This window comes from Coptis chinensis, chromosome 3, assembly GCF_015680905.1.
Source record: "Coptis chinensis isolate HL-2020 chromosome 3, ASM1568090v1, whole genome shotgun sequence".
NCBI lineage: Eukaryota > Viridiplantae > Streptophyta > Magnoliopsida > Ranunculales > Ranunculaceae > Coptis > Coptis chinensis.
In genome coordinates, this window is record NC_141458.1 from 1,518,128 (window position 1) to 1,543,889 (window position 25,762).

Genomic DNA, 25,762 nt, shown 5'->3' on the forward strand with positions numbered 1-25,762 from the left:
ATAAACAATTTTTTTTATCTTGAGATTAAAATGTCAAGAAATTGCTAGTGAGGCTGACGTGGAATGTATATAAGAATACAACTCATCTTATTAGTGCGAGATAGATAGAAATCGAGGGACAAATTTTAGAAATAAATAAATAAATAAATATAATTATTGTTATATATAAAAAAAAATAGAGTCAAATAAATAATATACTACGCTCACGCCCCACTGCAATGCAGTATACTAGTTAAGGTTATGGACTGGGCTGGAGCCTAGACGTACCGAATCTAATGTTTTAAAATGAAGGAAGTGTGTACACCTTCTCCAACTCCGCTTCCGAGAGGTTGAAAACGAGTACACCTCTCCAATATGTCAAGGTTTCACAGTATTGATACTATCCCTTCAAATGGTTTTCAAAACAACTTGGACTGTAATAGTTTAACATCACATAATGTGGGTTGTAGTTGCTGTACATAGTAACAAGTAGTAAATAGCATCACAAATGCAAATATTACAGACAGACACCACCATCCAAAATTGACAGACAATTTATGTTACAATGCTCGGTCCCCCAAAAATACAAGGCACATATCGCATCATTCATTCATTCTTGAAGCGAATTTCTTTCCAGCTATCCCCAAATACTTTTTCTTGAATCACCACAGCTGCAACCTTGGATTGGCATATAAATCTGTGGCAAAACAGTAAGAATGTTGGAAATTTCATAATATACAAAAGCAGAGCCAACTCAACAGTCCTCAGATATATGTGGATGCTTTGAAGCTAAATCGATAAGCACAATGCTGTGTCACATAGTAAAAGAAATACAGAAAAGTTTTCAATTCAGAACTGCTGAAACAAAATTAAAGTACTTTAAAGCTGAAAAGAATCATACCTGGAAAGTTGTGCATAGGATTCCTTGAAGAACAATGAGAAACAGAAGCTTCGACAACACAATATGTATTATAACTGCCAAGGAAGAAACATCTTCAATAACATAATGCCACGAGGTTTTAAAAAATATCCATGGCCAACCTTAAATCCCTGAACATCCTTTACTGTGAGCAATAATTTGAAGAAGGGCAGGCAGCATCCTTTGACAGTACCCTTCCTGCCCATGTCACAAGGAGATAGTATTGTAGTGTGGTGTGGGTAGGTAGACCAATTAAAAAGTTTGAAGTATTTTGGCCTTTTTGCTAGGAAAGTGCTTACAAACAAGTGAAACAACTGGTGAAAACTAGGTCTTAAGTATATGTTCATTTCATGTTTTTTTAAAAGCTTTGTCCAGAAAAGTTTGTTATTTTCTTATATTTAATTTCAATGGGTTTGAAATTAACCACTTACGACACAATCTAATGGCTGATCTCTGACCCATGCTTAGAAGTTATTTCTAGATAATGAGGAATGGAACAAAAGATAGAACTGGAGAAAACATTGAAGGCCGCACCTGCATGATGCCAATCTGAATTTTAAGAATCTTCAACTAGGATATCTTCCTCAACTAGGATATCCTCCTCGAGCTCCAACTTAAATATTGAATATTCCCTTTCAAATAATAGAAATTCCTGCACAGAAAAAGAAGCGGCAGTTTCCAAAATGTTAAAACGCTCTTCCCTTTTCACCAGTAGATTGATGTAATCTGATACAGCATAGAGATCCACATGTTATGCATCAAATATGACTTTGAACAAATATGACTCTGTAACTGCTGCGGTTTTTCAGTTAGTCACTACTTTGAACAATGGGAAAAAAAATAGCCAGTAGCAATTAGAACAACTATTATTTCCCATCCATTAAAAAGAAACCCTATTTTTCCCACTTTACCCCCATTATCTTTTGCCAAAGTACAAAGTACTGCAGCAATAAACCATTCTCAATCTTAAACACCTGACATAAACCTAAAATTTGAACTGTTAAAGCGCAATACGATTAGAGTTGATACATGACTTGGTGCAATTTGAGCTTGGCCTAGTACCAAGTACTGCAGCAATAAACCATTCTCAATCTTGAACACCTGACATAAACCTAAAATTTGAACTGTTAAAGTGCAATATGATTAGAATTGATACATGACGTAGTTGGTTCAATTTGAGCTTGGCCTATCACAGAGATGGACCACCTACTGCATACTGCCTCTAACTAAGTTGGTGGCTCGGAACAAAAAACCTGTAATATAAGCTTCCTTATATATATATATATATATATGGATATAGCCACATTCACTGTAGCCACATTGTAAGGCCCTGTTTGGCAGCTTGGATTAGGAAACTATATACATGAATAGGTGACGTGGCATCCCTGTTTAAGTAATCTAAGTGTTTGGTCTGAAAAAAGAGTAAATACTGTATGGGACCCGTTGAATTGGGATAACACAAAAGTGAGGATATAGAAATCCAATTGGATATGAGAGATACGGTAAAACACGTTTCTAAGTTATGAGAGAGAAAGAGAAAATATGGTTTTCTGGTGAAACCCTTAAAAAACAAAAGTCTCCACGGTACCTCCATTCTCTTTCACCACATTTCATCTCTCAACAAAGAGAGTCAATAATCTGGAAAAATCTTCTCTCTCAATGGAGGATAACAAACGTCTAGTTTATTATCAATTGAATTTGGAATTCTCACATTAAGAACATTCAAAAGCTCCATGAATTAGTTGTGTTAGTAATAAGAAAGGATGAAAGAGAGTCGATAATCTTGAAAAATAACATATGCTTGTGATAATCAATTGGAACTCTGGATGGAATATTAGATTTGGGTTTTTTTTCCCCCTAATAATCACACGAATATATTTAAAATTTTAATTTTGTTCCCCCCCCCCCACCCCGCCTTTTTTTTTTGTTTTTGTGAACCAAACACTTGACAAGCAAATTTGTGACAAAACAGCTTTGGATATGCAGAATCTTCTTTAAGTAATTCATATGCAGAATTGGATCACCTAAACTGCTTTAAGTAATACAAATTCAGTTACGTCCAAACAGAGCCTAAACAAATCCAAGCAAAATCATGGACTTAAAAGTTGAATTAAAGGCTGAATTTTTGTAGACACGATCTCCCCGCCATGGAGAACATGCTCACAAATATATATATATATATATATATATATATAATATATATATATATATATATATATATATATATATATATATATATATATATATATATATATATATATATATATAGCAGGAAGCAGACGTAACAAAGTAAGAAGAAAAATAAGAACAAGGAGAAAGTGAATCCTCGTATTCAAGATACCAACAAATTAGAGCAACTACGCAGCATTTGCATGTCTACTAAACAGCAAAAGTTGTGTTTACCTGTAATTGATGCTGACTAAACAAATGAAGAAATTCATTCTCAGAGGAAGCAACTATTTCAACCAACTCATCATGGCTTTCAGGTGGACTACCAGACTCCACAAGTGAAACAGAAACCTTTAAACAAAACGAAAAGATGGTATAAGTTCAAATACTTGACTTGTTTGACAGAAGAATCCAAATATTGACTTTCCAGAGCACCAACTCAGAAGAGACATTGTCTCAGATAAACTGTACCTGCATGCATCGGAGAATGATTTCAGGAATACAGCATCTACGGCATAGGCCACGCACAACATATGCTGCTGGTCTTTCAAGGCGGCCATCCTTATTTGAATACCAAGCATCAAGTCGGGATATCTCCATTGTAACTCCATCCCGAAATTGTGGGAGTTCACCTGCATAGAGAACTTAGTAACCAAAATATATGCAAGGTTTAAGATTTTAATAAACTTACTTACCTTTGAAGCCAGTTGCCATTAGTGCGGCAAGAACACCACCATCATTGAGTTCATCCTGTCCAAGTCCATCACCTTCCACTGCCAGGCAACGAAGAACTACCTCAATGCAGTAGTTGTCAGTTGCAGAAATACTGACGTTAACCTGACCATTTACAACCCAAACAAGAATTACTATAATAGAAATAATTCAAGCCGTTAATGCAGTCACACAAGGTTGTGTCATCCTTTTGAAGATGTAAGCAGTAGTTAACGACATACAAGTGCCAATAGCTTAACAACATACAAGTGCCATAGTTCAAATACAAACTGAATTTTTTTGAAAGCTTTCCAGAAGTAAATAATAATATCTGACCTATCACTATATTCCATTCACTTAAGAGCAATTATAGAAGATATATGGAGGGATTGATCCATATAGGAGTTTGTTTTGGCATTAAAATGCATACATCTATATACATGTAGTACTTCCTTAGTAAAATAGAGATGTCGGCAGTTTAGCAAACATGTAAACTTCTTGCAGTAACATTATGAATACCTAATGGTCTTCTTGCGCAACGATATATAAATAATTTCACAAAATTGTAAATATAACGTACCATTAATTCGCGGCTTAACACAACTTCTTCACAGACTGCAGAATAGAGGGCACTTGTCAATGCAGTGCATGAAGTGTAATCGGGGCACATGCACTCACCAGAAGGTAGACAGAGAGTTGCAGTGGCATGCAACTCTAGGTATGTAGGAACCTCTAAGTCATAAAAAGGCTCTTCAACAGAAACCAGCCAAGGGCATTCTTTCCCTACATAACAATTAGAAATATGTTTAAGATGTGTTTTATATCGGACAAATGAATTTAAAATATTAAAACATGATATCTGAATCCTACGAGTTCAATGAGGAAACTCTCTACCCTCGATGAACACTAACCCCAACAAAAATAACACCAATAGATCAACTTTCAGTTTACACACTTCGGCTTGTATTCATTGAAAGATAATAGTGTTACAATGTTCAAGGGTCTAAGTAGCAAGGAGCTACTGGACCACACTCAACCTCCCCCAAAACCTCAATTAGGCAATTACAAAAGCTCGTTCATCTCACTAGCCCATCCCAATTACACATGAAATCAACAAATTTTACACCCGTAAACAATGGAGTAGCATGTCCCCAATCAAATAGGAGTTCATTGATTTCCCCTACAGACTTATGCATCTCCCTTTGGCTGGACATGCAAAATGAGGAAAGCCAAACACAGTAATTATTATTTCACCGAGGTGTCTTTTTAAGCACTTACGTTGTAACATCAACATTATGGACTCTAATGTTTCTTTTGCTGCTCCAATAGCTCTCTGCCTTTCTTCCAAGGAAAGAAGAGGAGCTTCTGCATTCTCCAACTCTATTTTAAGCCAATTCCGATAAGTTGCATCACAAGAATAATATTCATTCTGTCAAATAACAATACAATGGTCAATTGGTCACATAGAACAGGTATAAAGTTTAAATGAATATTTCGATAATTCAGACAATTGGCTCAGATACTTGGATTTAGATGTTACGATAGTTCATTGAGTCTTTGACGCTCATAAATCTAAAGCAATCCACATGGTATTTTGTTCCCATTTTATTTTGCATAGGACCAACCCAGCTCAAGTGATTCATGAATCTTTTATAATTTCTGGTTGTGCTTGTTTACCAGTAAACATTTCTAGAAAGTTTTGAACTAAACCAGAGATGTTTGAAGCACTCGGTAGGCATTTCCAGCTTTCCACCACTAAAAAACTAACAAAAATGATGCTTGTTTAGTGAAAATTTTGCAGCCATTTCAAAACTGCAAAGGTTTTTAGTTTTTACCAGTATGAACCACCTCTCAAAATCATAAAACATCCCTATATTTTACTTCAAAACAATCCCTGTTCTAAATAAAACTTACGTCGGAAATTTTACAAAAAACAAGTACAACCTTATTTAAATCATTGACAAACAGGGATTCGTTGTACAGAAGACAGATGTATCATATCTAACAACATCCAAGCCTGTGTCCGTTAACGCCCCTCTGACTACAAATCTCATGGAGATTTTGATCCCCCCCCCGGCTCGGGATGAATGCTGGTATCAACATGGGTGGACTCAATTTAGACATCAAGACCAAATCTAATTTAAAATCACCCAAAAGAGATGAATCTGGAAACTAGACATTATTGGACAAATAGAACCATGAGAAGATAGTAATATCATACCCAATCTTGAAACTCGTCCAAGCTCTCAGAAGAATCATGGTCATCAGGAGAAAATAGACTGCCAGTAGGCTGCTTCAAAGGCTCCGCCAGGAAACTTAGTAGCATGTGCGCTCCAATGGGCATTTTAGGAGATCTCCACATGGAAATCAGTGCAAACTCCCTAAACAGTATGTTACTGCAAAATACCAAAGGGTCACTAATGTAAAAGTCCAACTACCAAAAGCAATATCAGTCAAGAAAAGTAAGGGGTTGGACAAGAATATAAGAATAATTCCAAAAGGAGGAAATCATGATTTCAAATCAGTTAAACTAAAGTGAGCAGATCAGAGGTAAAATCACAGCCACTTCAAGGAAGTTCTCATAATTCCCTGGGGAGTGGCTTTATTTGTTGCTCAACAAATTCTTGATCTCTCTTACCACATAATTACGGTGTACCAAGGGCAGGCTTTCGACAAGGTCATAAGCCACAAGGTAAACCAAAACAAGGCCATGTTGGCACATAAATTATCCAATAAATAAATAAATAAAATAGTCATACACAGTATCACACTTTAGTGTATTGGCCAAATTGATATACTCCCGCATTTTATTACATGGTCACATAAATTTAAGTGCGACCGACTTTAAAACTGACTTTCTATTACATGAAGAAGAAAAGAAAAGCAAAGATCCGCTATCACTAATTTTGGTCACCAAGAATTTTATAGTTAAGCACTTGGGCGATCTTAACCATCAAAATATGATGCTAATGGTATGAATGGGCTGAATGAATCTCCACAGGAGAGTAAGATTCCCCTCCCTCTCCCACTATCCCTATTTGGCTATTCCAACTCATCTTCTTCAGTTATTCAATGATGAGAGTTCTATCATATGTTTTGAGTTTCTATTCAACGCCGAAATTGTATGACTGCTTTTTTGTGCATTGACTAAAATCTTTTATTTCTTTGTTATCTCTTATCCAAAATAAAAAATGATTTCAATCAATACACAAGATATTCAAAACTGCAACAGAAAGTTCCCTTTTAAATCAGTTATAACAAATAGATGATGTCTTGAAAGGTTTGGCTGTTTTGATTTTCAAAATGTTTTCTATTATGAATTTATAACAAGAAAGTGACATAATAATGTATGCGGAAGCACACGAATGATGAACACAAATTATTAATTGGGAACAGCACCCAAATCTGTTTTCAATTTCAAACTAGAAGAAAGTGATTCTCTTCAACAAATATTTCCGGTCCCAATTGGCTTACTTGTTTGTTTGCTAAGGCCTTTAAATAGGAAGTAGATGATACTAGTCCTAATCTACTTAAAAGATCAAAAGTATGAAATAACTCAAGCCCACTCCTTATCTTATTTTTAAAAAATACCCATATTAGAAAAAGTGAGAAACCTGTTAAATTAATACTTAAAAGATCAAGTAATTTTTTATTAGGAAACCATCTGCATCAGAACTCCACTAGTTCTAGTGGTTTTTAGATAAATCAATTGTAACAAATAACTTTTATTAGTCTAGAAGTGTCCAACATGCTTCGACACACATAAGGATTCTGAACCATTCGTTACTTCATCATTAATATAGAGGTTGCTATTTATAACATACAAAACTGTAGTAAGTAAAGAATTATTTACTCCTACCCCAAGACAAGACAGATGCCAACAATATATAGCATTACTTTTGGTAGTTTCCCCATGCCCCCATATGATAGTTGGGCCTACAAAGAAAATAAATAAATAGATAGGATCTGAGTGAACTACCTATGTACCAAAGCCTTCGAAAGAAGTTTTGCCTTAATAACCTCAGCATTTTTTATGGTAGATGGAGGAGTGAAACAGAGCCACTGAACAACCATAGCTTTTTGAAGACTCTGCAATCTGTGCTGCTCTGCAACATCAGATGATTTCTCGTCGTATTTACCAGGCTTAATTTCTCTAGATCTTGATAGTACACTGTTCAAGTAATAGAGCAGAATGTCGGTTCACCAATAGCATTTCAGATCACTATATCTGCTGTGTCTAAAGCTCATAAGGGAAAACAAATGTACCCGTCAAGAATTTCTTCAAAACTGCCTTTCATATCATCCTCAGGAGAAAACGGCAAGTATTCCATAGCAGAGTGAAAGATCTTATATTTGACATGTACACTGCGCCAGCAAAAACAAACAATTACTACAACTATAAACCAAAAGCATGAATTTTAAATAAATACGCATCTGCTTGGAAAGACATTAAGGTGAGATATCTCTATCTAATTTTAATCAACATGATTCTTTATTATCATCTTCAAAATAATCCAAAAAAACCTAACCATATTCAAGACAGCATTCATCTGCTTTGTCAATTAACATCAACTGTCATAAATTTTCGTCATTTAACTTTCCAAAGGTTTCATAGCAAGGTAAACTGGTTAAAAGGCCACTGTAATTGCATTTACTTATAACGGCTGATCATATAAAACCTATTTCAAACGTACCTATAATATACAGTGAGGTGGTTTGTAAACCACTGTGGGTGGCACAGATAAAAGAGAAGATACAGCAAGAAATTGGTTAAAAGGTCACCTCCAATCAAGCCGTGATTCCATCAAATTCACAAAGAGATCGATGCAGAGGTGCCGAGAAAGCTGCGAAGCATAAATCCCAACCAACTCCTCATGATGCTTTGAGAATAGAAAGATTGCATACCTGACATTGTAAATAACAGGAAACAAGCAGGTTAAGCATCCCCTGAACATACAGTCAGCTGCAATAACTAAAGGAATACTAGTGCTCCTTGAGAATAAAAAGTTAAGAAGAAAATACCACGTAATTGGAGAACATGGCCATAAAAGGAAGTTATAATTTATAACTCATTAAGTGTAAGGCTTATAGAGGCCTTGTAACCAGATATGTATTTTAAGTTTGACTAACCAGGGTTGAATATGGGGGTTTAACCCCCTGAAATGGGTATTTAAGTATTGATCCTATCTTTTACTATTAAAAAAAAATCATAGTGATATTATGATATACTCAGTGCAGACAATCAGAGACCGCAGTCAATGAGCTAACTAAACAAATCTAAGGCTGCTTATTGTAAATAAATAAATCTGGGTTGCAACTGGTTAGTCCTGGTCAGGTGCTGAATTATTTGCATACAAGGCAATTTGTCTCCATGGATATATATGGTTGGAACGCAACAGATGCCATTTTGAGGGTAGAGCAGCAGATTTCCCAAGTCGTCTTCCTAAGCATAAAGGATCTTTTTATAGGAACAAAGTTGATGAAATCGCAAATGCACTAGCGAAAATTCAACAAATCTTCTACTAAAACTCAAATCAGTTCAATCCAAAAATCTAACTTGGCCAAAGGCCTACAACTCCTTATATAATAAAACAACTTCTAAACTAAACATAACTCCTAATTCCATTACAACTCACCAAAATCGCATTTAGCTATAACACCATACCAAATAATCTCAAAATAGCAATTAATCCTAATTCTTATAGTCCTTAATGACATATAAACCAATATAGGACTCAATTAATGATGTGGATATATATAGTAACAAAATTCATTTTGATCTTTTTATAGCTAAGTAGAAAGAAATAACGTTTAGAGAGCCTTAATTGTCAACGCATGCTGATAATAGGCCTTGTTGGTAACCAAACAAACTTCGGCCTCCAGCAACATTTGAAAGAAGCTACTGTCATTCAATTTAGTTTGGCCTATATTGTATGAAGACAGAACCAAAAAAAAAAAAAAAAAAAATGTACACAACCACCAAAGAACTATTTGCTTTACGTTTTAGTTCTTTTATTGGTTTTGTGTGCTTCCTCTTCGTCATTTGATTAACTAATTGATCAGTCATTGCAAGATCAATTGAATGAAGGGCACTCTAGACTCTAGTCCATTGGAAAAACTGTACAGTGACTAGTCAATGTTAATGTACTCCACCAAGTAAGTATGCATTCCCTTAAGTATTCATATTATAGGTACGATGCGACTGGCTAATAGCGTAATTAAGCATATGGTGAAACACTTACATGTGGAGAATACGATCGCCAACAGTCATAAGCTTCTCTTTAAATGCATCTTTGATTTGGTCAGCAAGTAGGTATCTAAGAACAAGTACTAGATGAGCACCAAAACGTATCATTTGAGGGTCCCCATGGTCTCTGCAAAAAAGAACTTCTCATGAGAGAAAAATATACTCAAATAAATAAATTTTGCTAGAAATAAAGTAGTTTTGCATCTTTAGCACAACTCCATTTCCCCCAACCAAAACCAAAAAGAAAAGAGAGGAATTTTAGGTGTGTTGTCAAACACAATTGGTCTTATGTTCTGTGGTAGGGGTTTAATATTTACACAAGTGCTAAGACGGCATCAAGCAACTCCATGTTTATTATAGAGCATGAGTCATTTGATCAGACAATACAAACCACGTTACCTCGTGACATTATAATCATCTTCTGCAGGCGATATCCATGACCATAGAAGGTCCAACAGATGTGGTATATCTCCCACCATAAGATTCATCTGTTATAAGTACCAGGTCAGAATGGACCAGTGAAAAATACTCATTGAAAATGAGGAATGGTTACGAGAAATTGCAAGACAATGTAACAGGAAAAATTTCATAAAATAGTGCCTACAGTTGCATAGTAGACAACAATTTGGTAAATCTATTTACTGTGGAACAACGAGAGACATATGTGGTTGATTTCCCTATTAGAATATGTTGTTATACTATCGTTTGTTATACAAGACTCCAAAAAACCTAATGTCGCAACATATCCATACTCCATAGACTTGCCTTTAAATAACAACATTTTTCCAAACGATGCAACGATAGACAGGATAAAGAAAGATTGATAGTAAACTACTTCTACTGAACCTCTGTGTCTTTCACCCCATATTTTAAGGAATCCTTTCATAGTAAATCTGAATCACACCGAAACCTCCATAGTAACAAATATGAAAGCATGTACCTATGTCGGGGATTGTACATGGTGTCCGTACATATTCCATGTCACTGTTGTAGTCATAGGGTTCATGCAACCACATAGTTATGAAACCTCAACTTCGGGCAAAGTGTCATTTTTGCATATGTGATATTCTGACTTCAGCATGTGCCTCTCCATACATTGTCACCCATAACTTACTTATGTTACCTATACAAACCCAAAAAAACATACCTGTGACAACCACACAGATGCCTCGTATGCATGGCCAATGCAATATATATGTAAATGCTATATCACGCAGAAACTAATCAAATTTTAGTTAAGAGGAAAACAAGCACACATTAAATGTGTAATATATCTATCACCAACACATGTTCTTGCAACTAACAAACAAACCAAGGCCTTAGGTGTATGCAAAAATATTGTCATGGAAATTTAAATTAAAATGCTTAATAAAATCTGAACAAAGCTTCTTGCCTCAATTTGCCGTTGCTGCTCCTTACATCCTCGGGCAACAGCTTCATGCACAGTATCACTGCACCAAGAGAACACGCTTAGAATGGCATGCTGCAATGCCCTGCTGAGAATAATACTGCATCTAACTAATACCTTGAGTGAAGTTTCTGGAAAAGAGCAGATAAATCCCGGGGTTGCTGTCTGAGAACATGGTGTGGCCAACTATCCGTACCGACTGATTGCTGCAAATCCTCGTCTCCTTGTCCAGGACTTTGGTCTATTTCACCATCGTTGTTTTTCAAATTTTCCAGTCTACCTGGCTGATAGCCGGATAACTCCAAATCTATCTGGAAATTGAGCCAAGATTTCGCTATTGCCCAGCATGCCGACTACAATGAATGTCAAAGCCAGGTGATCTCAAAAGCTTATTTTTCAAGTCTCTTTCATTAGTGGAACCAAGTTTATATGCACTCCTTAGATGACAGAGACTGCTACAGTCACGATTCTTGCTTATACAGACTATAGATTATAAAAAGCAGTACAGAAACAAGCAACCAGAGGAGTCAAGATGTCCATATATGGGCGACATAATGTATGCAACTAAAAAGGACTTCATCAAATCCTTTGTTTAAGATTACCTCCCAGTCTGTACAAACAGGAAGCAACCGCTTCAAGTTACTGCAATGAGCTGCATATATAGCTGCCTCATATTTCCCACCGTCTTGATCAGCAATTTTCTTCACAAAAGGAGAGAGAAATGATTAGACTTTATTAACCATCTCTAAAGTGAAGTCTGTGAAATATAAAATAAACAAACAAAAAACTAAACTGAACTAAACTAAAAAATAATAATAATGTCAAATGCTCAGGTGTTCGTATAGAGTGAAGTATGTGTATATATGAACTTAAAGAAATCAATTTAAATCTGTTGCACACATGAAAATGGCATAAATCCTCAAATAGTAATGCAAAATATGACTCATAACAACATCTATAGATCATTCCATAAGAGTCCTTACCTCTGAGGCACAATAAGACGCCCATTTCCAAAGGCACCACTGGCGTCCAATGCCACTTTCCAGTTCAATGGCTTGCAAAAATCTACTCTTATTTCCATTCTTCAACAGAGCTTCAACAGAAGGGAATAGATCCAAACCTCCAAATGGGCATAGAGTTGCAGCCCTCCATGGCTGCCACACAAAATTGAAAACTCTGAGAGAAGGAAGAAAGATGATGTACTCTTCTCAAACTGAGACTAGGAAGAAAATTTAACATACCTGCCCAGCAGTTCGACAAAGCTCACATGCCTCGTCCAATCTTCCAGCTCTTAAGAGAGTCCAAACATCTTCTAGAAGAGAATCATCTTGCTTCTGTTAACAAAAGTACATAACAGTGGCTTCAGATCAACTCAAACTAAGATCTTTTTTTATCAGTGCATGCAGTAAGACAAGAAAACCAACAAATAGATCCACCGCAAAGAGATAACAGATAAACAGAAGAACAAGGCCGTATTTCAACTATAATTTGATCGAATACCGAAAAACAAGTATAAGTAGAAGGGTGTGCTCAAACACAAACACAAACACAAACACAAACACAAACACAAACACAAACACAAACACAAACACAAACACAAACACAAACACAAACACAAACACAAACAAGAGAGAGACTGAGCTGAACAAACTTGCAAATAGAACCTTATTCATCCTTAACCTTAATTCTTTACTGGTGAGTTCTAAATTTGAAAAAGTTGCATCAACAATTTTTGCCCCAACTTGAAATATAAAAGGAGTTCATCTTACACTGATGATTACACAATGACATATTCAAAAAGAAGAAGAATAAGAAGGATGTGCTTACATAATACAGCCATTGACAGAAGAATTTTATTTTAATAAAATACTTTGTTTTACATTTACACATTTTTTAATACATATAAAAAATAAAAATAAAAAAAGACAGAACTATGAAACTTGTAAGTTAGATACCTTATCGTCAGGGTGTAGTTGAGCTATTTCACGTGTTGGAGCATCAAAGTCCAAGTGCTGAACAGTGGCCGGAGCATGGCGTCCCTTCTTTAATAATCTTTGGCTATGATGCCAAACTCCTGAGCTGGGAAGATAGGAACCAACATGACAACCTCTAACCTGCAAAAACAGATGTTTATAAATCAAGTTTAGAGAAGCTCATTAAAGAGCATCAGATATGCACTGGAATATTTTGAGATAACTTCAATTGCTAAACAAATTTTATGGTACAGCATAAAAACCATGAGGATGAAAGATAAAAAGATTAAACAGCACAAAATAAGATTAGAAATCAACTTAAAATTACGAACAGAACTTATACACAGACATAAACGCCTCTACGTGAATCAAGGAAAACTAATGTTGTAATTGAAACACCAACACTGTGAAAGCTTTTTCTCTTGATCTTGCTATTCATAACATCCAGTTTGACTAATAAATAGAGAAAACTATATTGCTCCACAGTACAAGTGTAGATACCTACAAATGTGACACCTGATGTGGCACCCAGTTGCACTAGCTGACATCATTTCTTTTCTTTTTGTGATAGTTACAACATTCACTTTAATCACCCACTGTGGAGCTCAGATGCAGTAACATTACTTGTAACAGAGGTGGATCATAACTGGACAAAATCAGGGGTTGAACAGGAATCTAGTGGTTTGGAGGGCCAAGGTCGGTCAAATCATGCTCCAGGCAGCCATGTCAGCCAGAGCCATATGCCTTGTCATCAAGGAATGTCGTGCCAGGATAGAGGCCCCATGAAGAGCTGCTACCTGGAGTGATGACTAAGAGTCAGTTTGTAACTTCGCCAGATGTGCTCAACCCGACTCTCCTAATCAAATGATTGTCATATGACACTTCTTGCAAACTACTATAAAGAGTCACTTCAGAAACTCATTTCCCCAAGAAGATCCGGATTTCCAATAATTCCGATCAACGCTGCTTGATGTTTGTTTCACCTTTCTATTATTTTCTTTTCTTTTTCGTTCTTTTTATCAGTAAATTGAAGATTCTCATTCATACAAAAAGTAGGTTGAGGATGTTGCCCAGCAAACTATTCTCATCCACTTCAAGTTTTTCCAAGTCATTATAAGTTAACCATAAAAAATATAGGTGTCATAGTGCTCTTTCGAATAATGCGAAATGTTCGCCACGTCTCCGAGCATTCAAACAAACTTCAGAAACACGCATACCCCATGCCTCCAACTTGGCCCTTGCATGTATATACTTATAGTGTGTTACACGCTGAACATGACTTTACATTGAAGAATCACTTCTCGTTAACATGTCAAGAAGTCTTTTTTCCACAATCATTATCACATTCTATCAAAAGACTACTTTTGGATTAAAAGCTTCAGGATATTGATACCTAAACAGTTTCACTTTGAAATAGGTGCCGACTGTCGACAATAGCCCCACATACCTTTTTTTCATCGGTAATAGCCTGACGTAAAATCTGAACCCAATTGTACTTTTGCTAAAGGGTTCAATTGTTCTTTAATATTCTTGTAATTGTTGCTAGAGAAACTAATTAAATTCTTTCTGTTGTGAACATTACCACACTAGTCTGTCCTAATATATCAATCCAAGTCAATTAATTACGCAGATACCCAAGCCTATATAATCCACCAGATTGCTAATTGGATACATCCTCAATGATTACCAAGGCTTGAATAATTTAGATTAAGGTTTTGATAGCAGACACAATCAGGCCATTCATTACAGGAAAGTAACAACAACAGGATTATCATAAATTTCTTTTTAATTGTACATGATTTTAAAGCATTTTCATGGAATCAAGTACAAAACAGTCAGTGGAAGTTTGCCAATTCTTCTCAAGAAAGGTAGGCTAACCATCACCAAATATAAATGCTCGTGATTTTTGCTAAAACAAAAACAAGAAAGATCACCTTGTTCTCCAAATCAAGAGCTTTTGAGGCTAGCCCCTCAAGCCATTGAACAATACGAAGACATAACTGTGCTGTGTGGTCACTTATAACAAAATGACATGCCTCCAGATGAGAAATTGTAGGGGACTGACGAAAGAAACCACAAAATGTCACAAGGGATACTTTTCTGATTTCTTGAAATGAGACATCAAAGTTTAGGTATGTACCAGAAGATGGTCTTGTGGAATATCTTCATTTTCTGCAAGATTACCAAAACCGCGTCAATGCTACCGATTTAATAAAAGGCTGGGAGTTTGAGCTGTGAGACCACGAAAAGAATAATATTTTTGATGATGTAACGCATACAAAAGAAGAATGGCATACAAAAGAAGAATGGACATGGAAGTAGCTGGCAGATATCGTACTGGGGTCAAGTCTGAGGAGTTATTATGATTTTACCACAGACCTGGCTTAAAACCCCACCGGCAACGTTACCAGACTAGATTTTCAAACTCCATACCAAGAGAACAAGAAAACCTATACATGCTGTCTAACCACGAACTACCACATGAAAATACCCATTTAGGCCACATTGGCTACATGGAAGGGGATACAATGCTAAAACACTCTCTTACATTGAGGGTCAAGAGTCGAAGCCTCTTTTTTATTACCTATATGAAGCCCCTTGTGTTGGAAGAAACTTTGTTATCCTACCCATCTAAATATTTAAAATATCTAACTAAAATATGAATGGTTATACATAAATTACCTTTCCCATATATGTACCACAGAAGTGACCAAGACGCTGCCTCATCGAGCAACAGTCGAGCCTTTTGCCTCATCAATTTATCCTCTACAACTCGATGCCTTCCATTAGAACCATACCTGCAAAAAACCAATTATAACGAAAACGACAAATAAATGAAACAATCTAAAACATGCAGCTGGGGTTTGTCAAAAAAGCCTACTTAATTGACTCAGAAACATTTCGACACGCTGTCTCAAATTGTAATATCAGTTCAGGAATAGACATCAATCCTGCAATATGCAAATCAAGGGTTAGTTTTTACTACATAAACATTTATTTGTTAAAGTGAATAATTCAAAAAGAATATACCTTGGATAGCAGAATCAAGTAACGAGGCGAACAAACCGAAAGTTGAGTCAACCCCATCATCATAATCCACCTTAGTGGCTCTACGACTACTACTACTACTACTCTGGGGTTTAATATCTAATGATGAATCATCTTCAACTTCTAATTTAATATCTTCAAGAAAAAGAGCAGCATTAGGTCGAATCTCAATATTATTATTACCATCGAACAGTATTTTCGAAGACGAGGATAAAGGTGGTGAATTGGGGGGTAATGGGGAATGTCGTTTGCCGTAACGACGGAACTGTTCTCGGGTTGTTAAGTCTTGTGGATCGAATGTTGTTTGGGAAGAAAATGCTTCTTCTTCTTCCATTTCGATTTCCATGTCCTGAAAAACCCTTGATTATTTTTCTAGGGCGGGAAGTTAAAACCCTTGATTTCTCTTATAGTGGCTGTTAGGGGTGTTTTAGTAATATACTGACTTAGAAAAACATTTTATTTTGGTTGTTGGAGAAATTTATAAAATAAATAAAGAGTAGCTTAGACTTGACTATAGTGTAGACTGTAGTTTAGTTTTTTTCTATGTGAATTAGTGCTCTTGAGCATCTTACATTTATGAAAAGTTATGTTGAAAATACTTATATTGTTTATGATATGTCAAAAATCTTATTTTCAGTAAAAGACAAATTTTGTTATTTCAATAGTACTATCATCTAGGAGAGGGTTGTATATTTCTAAAGACATTTTAATAATGGTTAAAGTTTTCTAAATATATTAGATTGTTAGTTATAGCTATTGTTTTTTTCTTACATTAATAATGTCAAATAGTACGAAAAACAACACTTTCATGCAGTTCCCACAAACTTCCATTTTCAACTCAGAACTTGTAGATTTAATTGTCACTCCCACTTTCATTTTTCATAATAAGCCTCATTTTTCATCTCTCTCTCACTATCATTTATTGTTTTCAGTGATTGACATTGTTTTTCTGTATGGATGTAAAAAACTCGTAAATCTCCACATATTTTATTTTATATTAACTTCATCGCAACAAAAAGTAACTTAAAAAAAATAAAACGTTAATTATTCTCATTTCATTATGTTTATATAATATACAATGAAAAAACATATTTTATTAATTCAATGCATGATCTGAAACTTGATTTGTGACTTTTGTTAAATTAATCGAATGGTCTCTCTCTCTCACTCTCACTTATTGTTTTCAGTAATCGACATTATTTTTTCTGTATGTAAAAAACTCGTAAATCTCTACACATTTTATTTTATATTAACTTCATCGCAACAAAAAGTAACTTGAAAAAAAATAAAACGTTAATTATTCTCATTTCATTATGTTTATCTAATATACAATGAAAAAACATATTTTATTAATTCGATGCATGATGTGAAACTTGATTTGAGACTTTTGTTAAAATAATCGAATGGTCTCTCTCTCTCTCACTCTCACTTATTGTTTTCATTAATCGACATTGTTTTTTCTGTATGTAAAACACTCGTAAATCTCCACACATTTTATTTTATATTAACTTCATCGCAACAAAAAGTAACTTAAAAAAAAAAAACATTAATTATTCTCATTTCATTATGTTTATATAATATACAATAAAAATATATTTTATTAATTCGATGCATGATGTGAAACTTGATTTGAGACTTTTGTTAAAATAATCGAATGGTCTCTCTCTCTCTCTCACTCTCACTTATTGTTTTCAGTGATCGACATTGTTTTTTTTGTATGTAAAAAACTCATAAATCTCCACACATTTTATTTTATATTAACTTCATCACAACAAAAAGTAACTTAAAAAAAAATTAAACATTAATTATTCTCATTTCATTATGTTTATCTAATATACAATGAAAAAATATATTTTATTAATTCGATGCATGATGTGAAATTTGATTTGAAACTTTTGTTAAAATAATCGAATGGTCATCTAGTAAAATAGATCAACAATATCAAACACCTGCAATACATTCCATTCCAAACATTGAAATACGGACATCACCCTAACTTGGCTACAATGACAGCCATGTAAACAGTGCTTCCAACAAGAAAGAGTTCCTATTTTTTATCCTAGAGAGTCGAGTAGTTCTAAAGAAGTGTACTGAGTGGAGACTCATATTGTTTGATGGTGGAACAATATATTTGTTCGGTACGTTGACAATAAATGTGGGTATTCTGTTTGATATATGGATGGAACTTTTTACTGAGGGACATGTAATTTTAGAGACATTAATGTTTCGGGATGGGGAAATAATTTTTTTCGAAGACAAAAAAATTGGTTGCTCATATCTCAATGATGTTTTATTCCGATAGCATTCATAGTGAAGGTAACTGGAATGATCGGTAACTTAGAAAAAATAATACGTTAACGATCCTTTCACAATTGTCATTTACTAAATTCTCTCATTGTTTTGGCGATTTAGATGCTGCAGATCCGTATAGAAGTATACAATTTGGTGAAAATGCTCAAATTTTAGGTAGTGCGATTCCGATTTATCGTGTTAATCACGAGCCATGCTACTTTATAGAATTGTAGGGGATTAATGTTGGCGATATAAGCTTCCCAATCATAGATCCTCATTTTATGTTTGAGGGTGCGAAGAATGGGAATGGGTTTATTGCTCATTTTGGAACAAGTTATAGTAATTTGCTTTGGAGCGTATTCAACATTATATTCGCGGAGTTGTCACAACTGTTTGAGAGTTTGAAAATAGCTGAACTTGCACCTTTCCAAGTATGTTGGGAAGGTGATTGGCATGATATCACAAGCTCATCTTTGGATGTAATTTCCCATTTTACAAATCAAGTTTGAATGAAATTTCCTTGTGAGAATATATGGTATTGGGACCAAGAGTATGATATCATTTGCCTTGCAATGAGCAAAGCCGGGAGAATTGTCTATTCTCGGAAATCACCAACTCCAGAATTTCAACGTTGGGTTTGATTTATAACAAAGCCTACTTTATTTGGATCTTAATCAGTGCTCGGAAACTTAATTAGCACAATTTGTCTAGTGATGGTAAGTTTGTTCTGATGATTAAAATTTTTGAGCTAATTTATAGCATTTGCAAAATTTTGAGGTTTAATTTGGGATTATTTAGCTTTTGGGCCCAATTATAATTAGATAACTAGATTTTGAGAAAAGGCAAAATTTTAGATCTTTAGGTATTTTGGGTATATATAAATGTTAATACGAACATTGTTTATACTGAAACAGAATTAAGATCAAATGTGTTATATGCTCCAATGCGTACTCTATCAATCTATCACATGTGTCCTATCAGTCTAGATAAGGCATCCATTTTTGTGGTTTTTTGGTCTACCACTTTTTGATGGAAATTGTTTTTAATTATATGGCTCTTTATCGAAGTTTCCTAGGATTATAAGCTACTAATTGGTGACCCACTACTAACATTACTAACAATTTGCTTCATCTGCATCAATCTCTCTCCTCAAATATCACTTTTATAATGTGTGATTCATGTAATTGGGAAGGTGGAACAATAACATGTTAAGCAAAATTAATGCAGAGAACATAGTGTCTAGACTATTTTTGAAATCATATAATTTATTTAATTGACCTTGTTGTGTATATTTGGTAAACAAACAAACTAATAATTGAAACAATACAAATCTTCAATAATCATCACTAATATTGATGAATTCTTCTTATTCTCGGAATGCATTACGAGTGGTGAAGAAGAAAAAAAAAAAAAATTTTAATTTATACCAAGGTCAACAATTTATGAAGATCTTAATAGAGTGCGTTTATGCATCTTGTCCCATGTAAAATTTTTATATCAAAAAGTTTCCAACCCATAAACATTTGCTTCTAAAAAAAAAAAATTTATAGCATTTGCAAAATTTTGAGGTTTAATTTGGGGATTATTTTCCAAAGGATTAATTCTATCAAATTAAATATTTTTGCCCCATCAAGAAAATATATATATTCGAGACTCAAGAGAGCCAAAATTGATATAGAAAACTTTGCCAATTTGGAGGTCTTTAGGCCCAAAAGTCAAGTTTTTAATTGAATGCCTAAAACATGGTGGCATTGTAAGGGATATTCGAAAAGGCTTTTCTTATATTAAAATGCCACCTTTAGGAGAGAAATAAGATTTGATCTAACGGTCCAAATTATATAGATAGTAGATTTGTGTTTGGTCACGATCGTTTATTAGACATTGTGCCAAAATTGATGACTTTTTTTTTTCTTTTAAACGTTAAAAAACAGTATTTTTTGTAAAAGTTTAAAACACCCTTACATTAAAAATGAGATTTGACCAAAATGGTCCAAATTAAATAGCCATTAGAAGTCGTCTTCTTCACTCTTTATATATTGAAGACCTATGTAAGAGCATAGTGATGAGTGAGGAGATATATTTAAGGGGATATATGAGCAATTTATGCCAATAATTCTAAATCATTTGAAAAAATATGGAGAGCGAGCAAAACTTCGTTTTACTGGACATTTATTTTGCGGGAGTGGAGTCTCTCCCTTTTAGTAAACTTGATGCTATTGTCGAGGGGGATTGTGAAGCCCTCTACTCTACTACCAGTGGTAACATTTGGATCACATTTTGTATTATGCGGAGGCAGTCGTATTCTTGATATGTTGCATGGCATTGGATGAAAGTCACATCCAATCCAATTAAAAGGCCGAACATTTTAACGTACTAGGATCAGCAACAAGTAAAGTCCTATCATACCTAACCAAAGTGTCCTTAATCTCTTTATTCTGTTGTTCATCAACATACTTCTGATAAAAAGCAACCAATGCATTTGCTATACTCTGACGTATAGCATAGATATGTGACGTATGCCCACCGCCACGTACTCTAATCCTCATATCCACAGCTGCGAAACGGTAACGGCCCAATAGTAACATGGGTTCAATAGCTTTGAATTTCAGAATTTCTGGTTCGACTAGTTCGATGGTTGAGCCATTGATCTTGATCATACCACGTCCATGTTTGCAGTGGGTTACGGCTACTATAGTTTTCTTGCGGCCTAAACATTGGACGGATTCAACCTTCGTTGGAGCTAGAGTCCTCATACTTTATTCACTTTGTTTTAAAAACCTTAAATGTTCTTGGCGAAGGAGGAACTGATGGGCCAGTAAAAGTTCTTTTTATATAGGGTGGTTTAAACATCAATTACTTCTTTGTCATTGTAGGCTTATAGGCTCTGCCTTTTAATTGGATTCCGTCTATTTTTCTATTTTGTGTAAGGGTCCTTAAATTAACCATTTTAGAAAGTATGGACGGATTACCATCAATTTTAGCCTAATGTTTAATAAACGATAAATTGGTAACCAAACGCAAATTATCCAATTATAATTGGGCCTACTAAATAACCCTTTAATTTGCTAGCATCTGTTTTTTCTTATTTACAATTTGAAGTTTCGGTTTATGACATTTGGATGTTTGATAATTGACACCCTTTGAAGTTTTGTTACTGAAAGTAAGTCTAGTGAATTGAACATCACAACTACTTTATCCAAGGAAGGAACTCATACTGCCCTCCTTTTTTTTTTTAGATGGGAAATTAGTCCCCTTGCCCAATCCAATTAAGTTGACTTTTTTTCTCACTAGATGGGTAGTAAGGGAAAAATCATCTAGTGGGGTAATACTAGTTAACCCAAATCCTTTTTTACAACAATTTATAACATGTCATTTTCATGGGGTGCATTACTTGCATATATATATGTGTTCTCTCTTTCTTTCTTAACATAATGATTTTGATACAGAAATTTAATTAGAAAGAATAGTAATAGAGGCATGAATCGGTCATCTGAATGGAATAAGTTTCTCTATCTATATCTGAGAATCCCCTTTCTACATGTATATCCCCATATTTTATTTAAATAACCTAAGGTAGTATGCATATGTTACTTGGTTAACAACCTTGAGGTATCTATACTCCTCTCCCCTAGCACAAAACCAAGCTTTACCATCTTATGACATATCACAGAGCCTTGAAATACTATCAGTCCTTAGCTGACTCAATTTAATTATACCCAAAAAAGAAAATAAAAAATTAATAAAGTAGACTGTTTGCTGATATAATTCTGTGTTGGCAGGCAGACGAGGAGCACAGGCAGTGCAAGCAGCTAATTGGGACCAACTTTTGTGGTACAGTATCATTGCTTATTGATGTGTAATATATTATCATTACATGCCTGCCTCAAACATTTCTAGCCAGAGGCTTTATTTTGGGTGTTGGATGTGTATGCACTCGTGTTTATGATTGATAGTATGGCATTATGATATATGACATTATGGTTTTATATTGGCTATTCAAGAAATGCTTCCGCAGGAAAACTAGGATTAGGAGTCAGTTTCATGTAAAAAACATTCAAATTCGACTGTGCATTGTAGATTGGATTCCAATTAAAATACGTTGTTCGACGACTAGTAAGACTGCAGAAGGCATGCCGGATGCGTTGTTCCGACCAGTAAGACTGCAGAAGGTATGCTGGATGCAATTTTAGTGGTTAGGGATCTAAGGGAAACTTTGTCACGGAAGCAACTATTTCTGCTAAAACAAGAAATTAGAAGTGGAAGGTTATGTTCGTTTGTGTTTTCCCAAGGCACTTAATGCTGGTGTTTTCGGTGGTAGTATTTCCTTGATAAATTCAGAGAAAATGTATTGAAAATGCTAGATATAAGTATTGGAGAGCTGTGTCCGGCCTTATGGAGCAAAAAGTACTGTTTTTTGGAAATTTTGTAGCTCGAGATCACATCAATGCCATGGTGCAACCTCCATGCTTTTTAAGTATTCTTGCTGCTCTTAAGGATTCTGAGGTTACTAATTTAGTACCTTTTGCTCCTGCAACATCTGACATCCTTGGTGTCCAAATTTGATAGGTTTTAGCTCTTGAAACAGAACACATCTTGGATCCCCTGCACCTGTGTAGCAAAGCTTCACTTGCCCTTCTAAATTCCTAGTAATTCCTCCCATCCTCAGCTTTTGACTTGTTATGTGTCCATCTGCATTTAGCTTCACGGTACCATCCTCTGGCTTGCTCCATATGCACTGCCTAGTTTTTTTACTTGTATATTCCGCCTTTTCCCTAGTCTGTTCAAGAAAGACCTTAACTGGTTAGTGTCTTTTACTACTGATAATTGTCCTTAAAGGTATACCCCCATGTTATTCACCACTCTGCTTCTAACAGTCTGCCAATCCTGAGTACCGTTTCAAAACCTCCTGTAGTTTATTTCCAAACGAGTCACCTAAGTTAGTAATTATTTACCATTGTAAGACTGGAATTTTATGTTGAAGATGATTGGTGACAAAGCATCCTTTGCTCAATCGACAATCTAGTTTTAGACCAGAACCTATGGATAAATTAGGACTCGATCGAATTGCCACGCCTAGTACAAGATTTTCACCTTCCTAAGTTTAGTGGGGAAAAAAAGTCGTGACCGGTGATCTCTCTCTTCTCCAACAAGGAGATGGAAAGAGATAGCTTATACCCCCTCGATCTCCTCATCGGTATGAATTACTGACTAGATTCATGGCTGGAAAGTGGCAATGCTATCCATCGACAGATTTCATAAACCAACCCCAAGAAAAATATATACATGAAAAGTAAAAGTAGATTAAGGGTTTTGAACGTGCATGGCACAGTTTTTAATTATCAAAGAAATAATTTTATTAAAAATATTGTAGATTTATATAATTCCGCAAGTCCACATGCATCTGATAAAACAATCTAAACATTAAACACTTAAAGATCAAATCTCTAGCCATCAGGCCAACTTTAAATTCAAACAACAGGATGTAAGATCAATAAAAAATAATACTCTAACCACGGGTTAGACACACAAGACCAGCAGAACGTCAAGCCAGACCGCGTAATCGGTTTGCATATCTTCGCGCTGAACAATGGTAGCCGCCTTTCTCAAATCCCCAGTTTGGATCCACCAGTTCTACAAGAGGCGTTGAAGGGTTTTGGAGTCTTAATCTACGTAGGTAGGCTGAGAAACTGCGGTTGCATGATCTAACAGAATCACGATAAAATTGTCGTACAATCTGTTCTTGTCTTGTCATTGAAGTTAGCTTCACTGGCCTACGCCGCGAAGGCTCTACAGCTGCAGATTGATGCTGAGACAGTTGGGATGAGAAAATTAGACCATTACTACCGGCTTCACTAGTGGCTGGTGTCGCAGTTGCGTACGACGAGTTGATGTAGCAGAAAATAGACACTGTTATTATTAGGAACGCGCTCGTGACGAATAGGTTGATGAAATTCTTACAAGCAGCAGCCATGACGAGAGAAGGATCCTAATACCGAGTTTTTATAGATGCAAAATTTGCCAAGAAGAATTTGATTTGGTAGCTACTAAAAATTCCAAGTTGCTAATTCCATTATTGGCGAACACGATTGTTGCACTTGCGCAGAGGGAATACAAGTGACAGAAAACGTAGATTAAGGGTACCCTAGATTAAGCAACAATATATCGAAAATTGGTATCTGATCTCGACATTTTCACAATATATCAGTCAATTTCAGTATTTTTCTTTCACGTTTGGCCTTAGTATACCATCACATTAGTTTTTTACATATCGGCAATATAAACCGGCAAAACGGCATTAGATATCACATTCCTTCCTTTTAGAGGAAATCCGTGTTTTTTTGGACAAATTAATATCAAACAATTCAAAACAACTCTAGAAGACAGTCTACACTATGGACCAAAATATCGCCGATATATCCGATATATTACTGATATATATTGGTATTTTGGTACACTGATATCGATATTTTCGATATATATCTATCGAATATAAAACTCTTTTTTTTTTCCGATATATATCGGAATTTCTGATATAAAATTTTATATTGTCGATATAATCGATATATCTAATATTTACGATATATATCGGTTGACTTTTTGACCATTTTTTTAATATAAATCTGATATTTTCGATATATCTAATATTTTTGATATTTTAAATAGTTTGGACTAGTCACCAAAAAAATAGATATATTCGAAATATCCAATATATATCGGTTTTTAAGTACACCGATATATTCATCGATATCGATATTTTGAGCCTTGCTTAATGTTGCTTTGTAGACATCCAAAACTCTAAATTCAATGCCAATCTATTCTGCAAGGGAAAATTGAAAGTTATGATTGTTTGCTTGAAACTTGTTGGGCAATGATGTCGATCAGTCGATGGATGATGGACGATGACATGATGTTGAGGAGCAGTGCTCTATGATGGCTGATGTGATATTTTCATCATATTCAATAGATTACAAGACACGCCTTCCATAATTTAGCTATTTTTTTTTCATCTTTGAAGT

At 35.0% G+C, this 25,762-nt stretch overlaps 2 protein-coding genes across 3 annotated transcripts; both read right to left on the reverse strand.

The window, feature by feature from the left end:
• Window positions 1-392: 392 nt before the first annotated feature.
• On the reverse strand, window positions 393-16,862 carry LOC147507121 (nuclear pore complex protein). 2 transcript variants are annotated; one of them, XM_086599845.1, is made up of 25 exons: window positions 16,437-16,862; window positions 16,288-16,357; window positions 16,089-16,204; window positions 15,547-15,578; window positions 15,341-15,466; window positions 13,389-13,547; window positions 12,675-12,767; window positions 12,417-12,587; window positions 12,036-12,134; window positions 11,551-11,786; window positions 11,419-11,476; window positions 10,425-10,513; window positions 10,021-10,152; window positions 8,561-8,683; window positions 8,045-8,143; window positions 7,758-7,949; window positions 6,000-6,174; window positions 5,057-5,207; window positions 4,359-4,561; window positions 3,763-3,904; window positions 3,539-3,699; window positions 3,302-3,418; window positions 1,433-1,550; window positions 881-954; window positions 393-676 (listed from the first exon to the last, which is right to left on the reverse strand). In XM_086599845.1, exons 1-23 carry the CDS (start codon window positions 16,798-16,800, stop codon window positions 1,455-1,457), a joined length of 3,204 nt encoding a protein of 1,067 aa, XP_086455971.1. In that variant the 5' UTR covers window positions 16,801-16,862; the 3' UTR covers window positions 393-676; window positions 881-954; window positions 1,433-1,454. The 2 variants fall into 2 exon arrangements, with proteins under 2 accessions (XP_086455971.1, XP_086455972.1); XM_086599846.1 differs by having other exon boundaries at window positions 881-1,096.
• Window positions 16,863-21,094: 4,232 nt separating this feature from the next.
• On the reverse strand, window positions 21,095-21,499 carry LOC147507122 (small ribosomal subunit protein uS9-like). The gene has a single exon (XM_086599656.1). It carries the CDS (start codon window positions 21,497-21,499, stop codon window positions 21,095-21,097), a length of 405 nt encoding a protein of 134 aa, XP_086455782.1.
• Window positions 21,500-25,762: the final 4,263 nt, after the last annotated feature.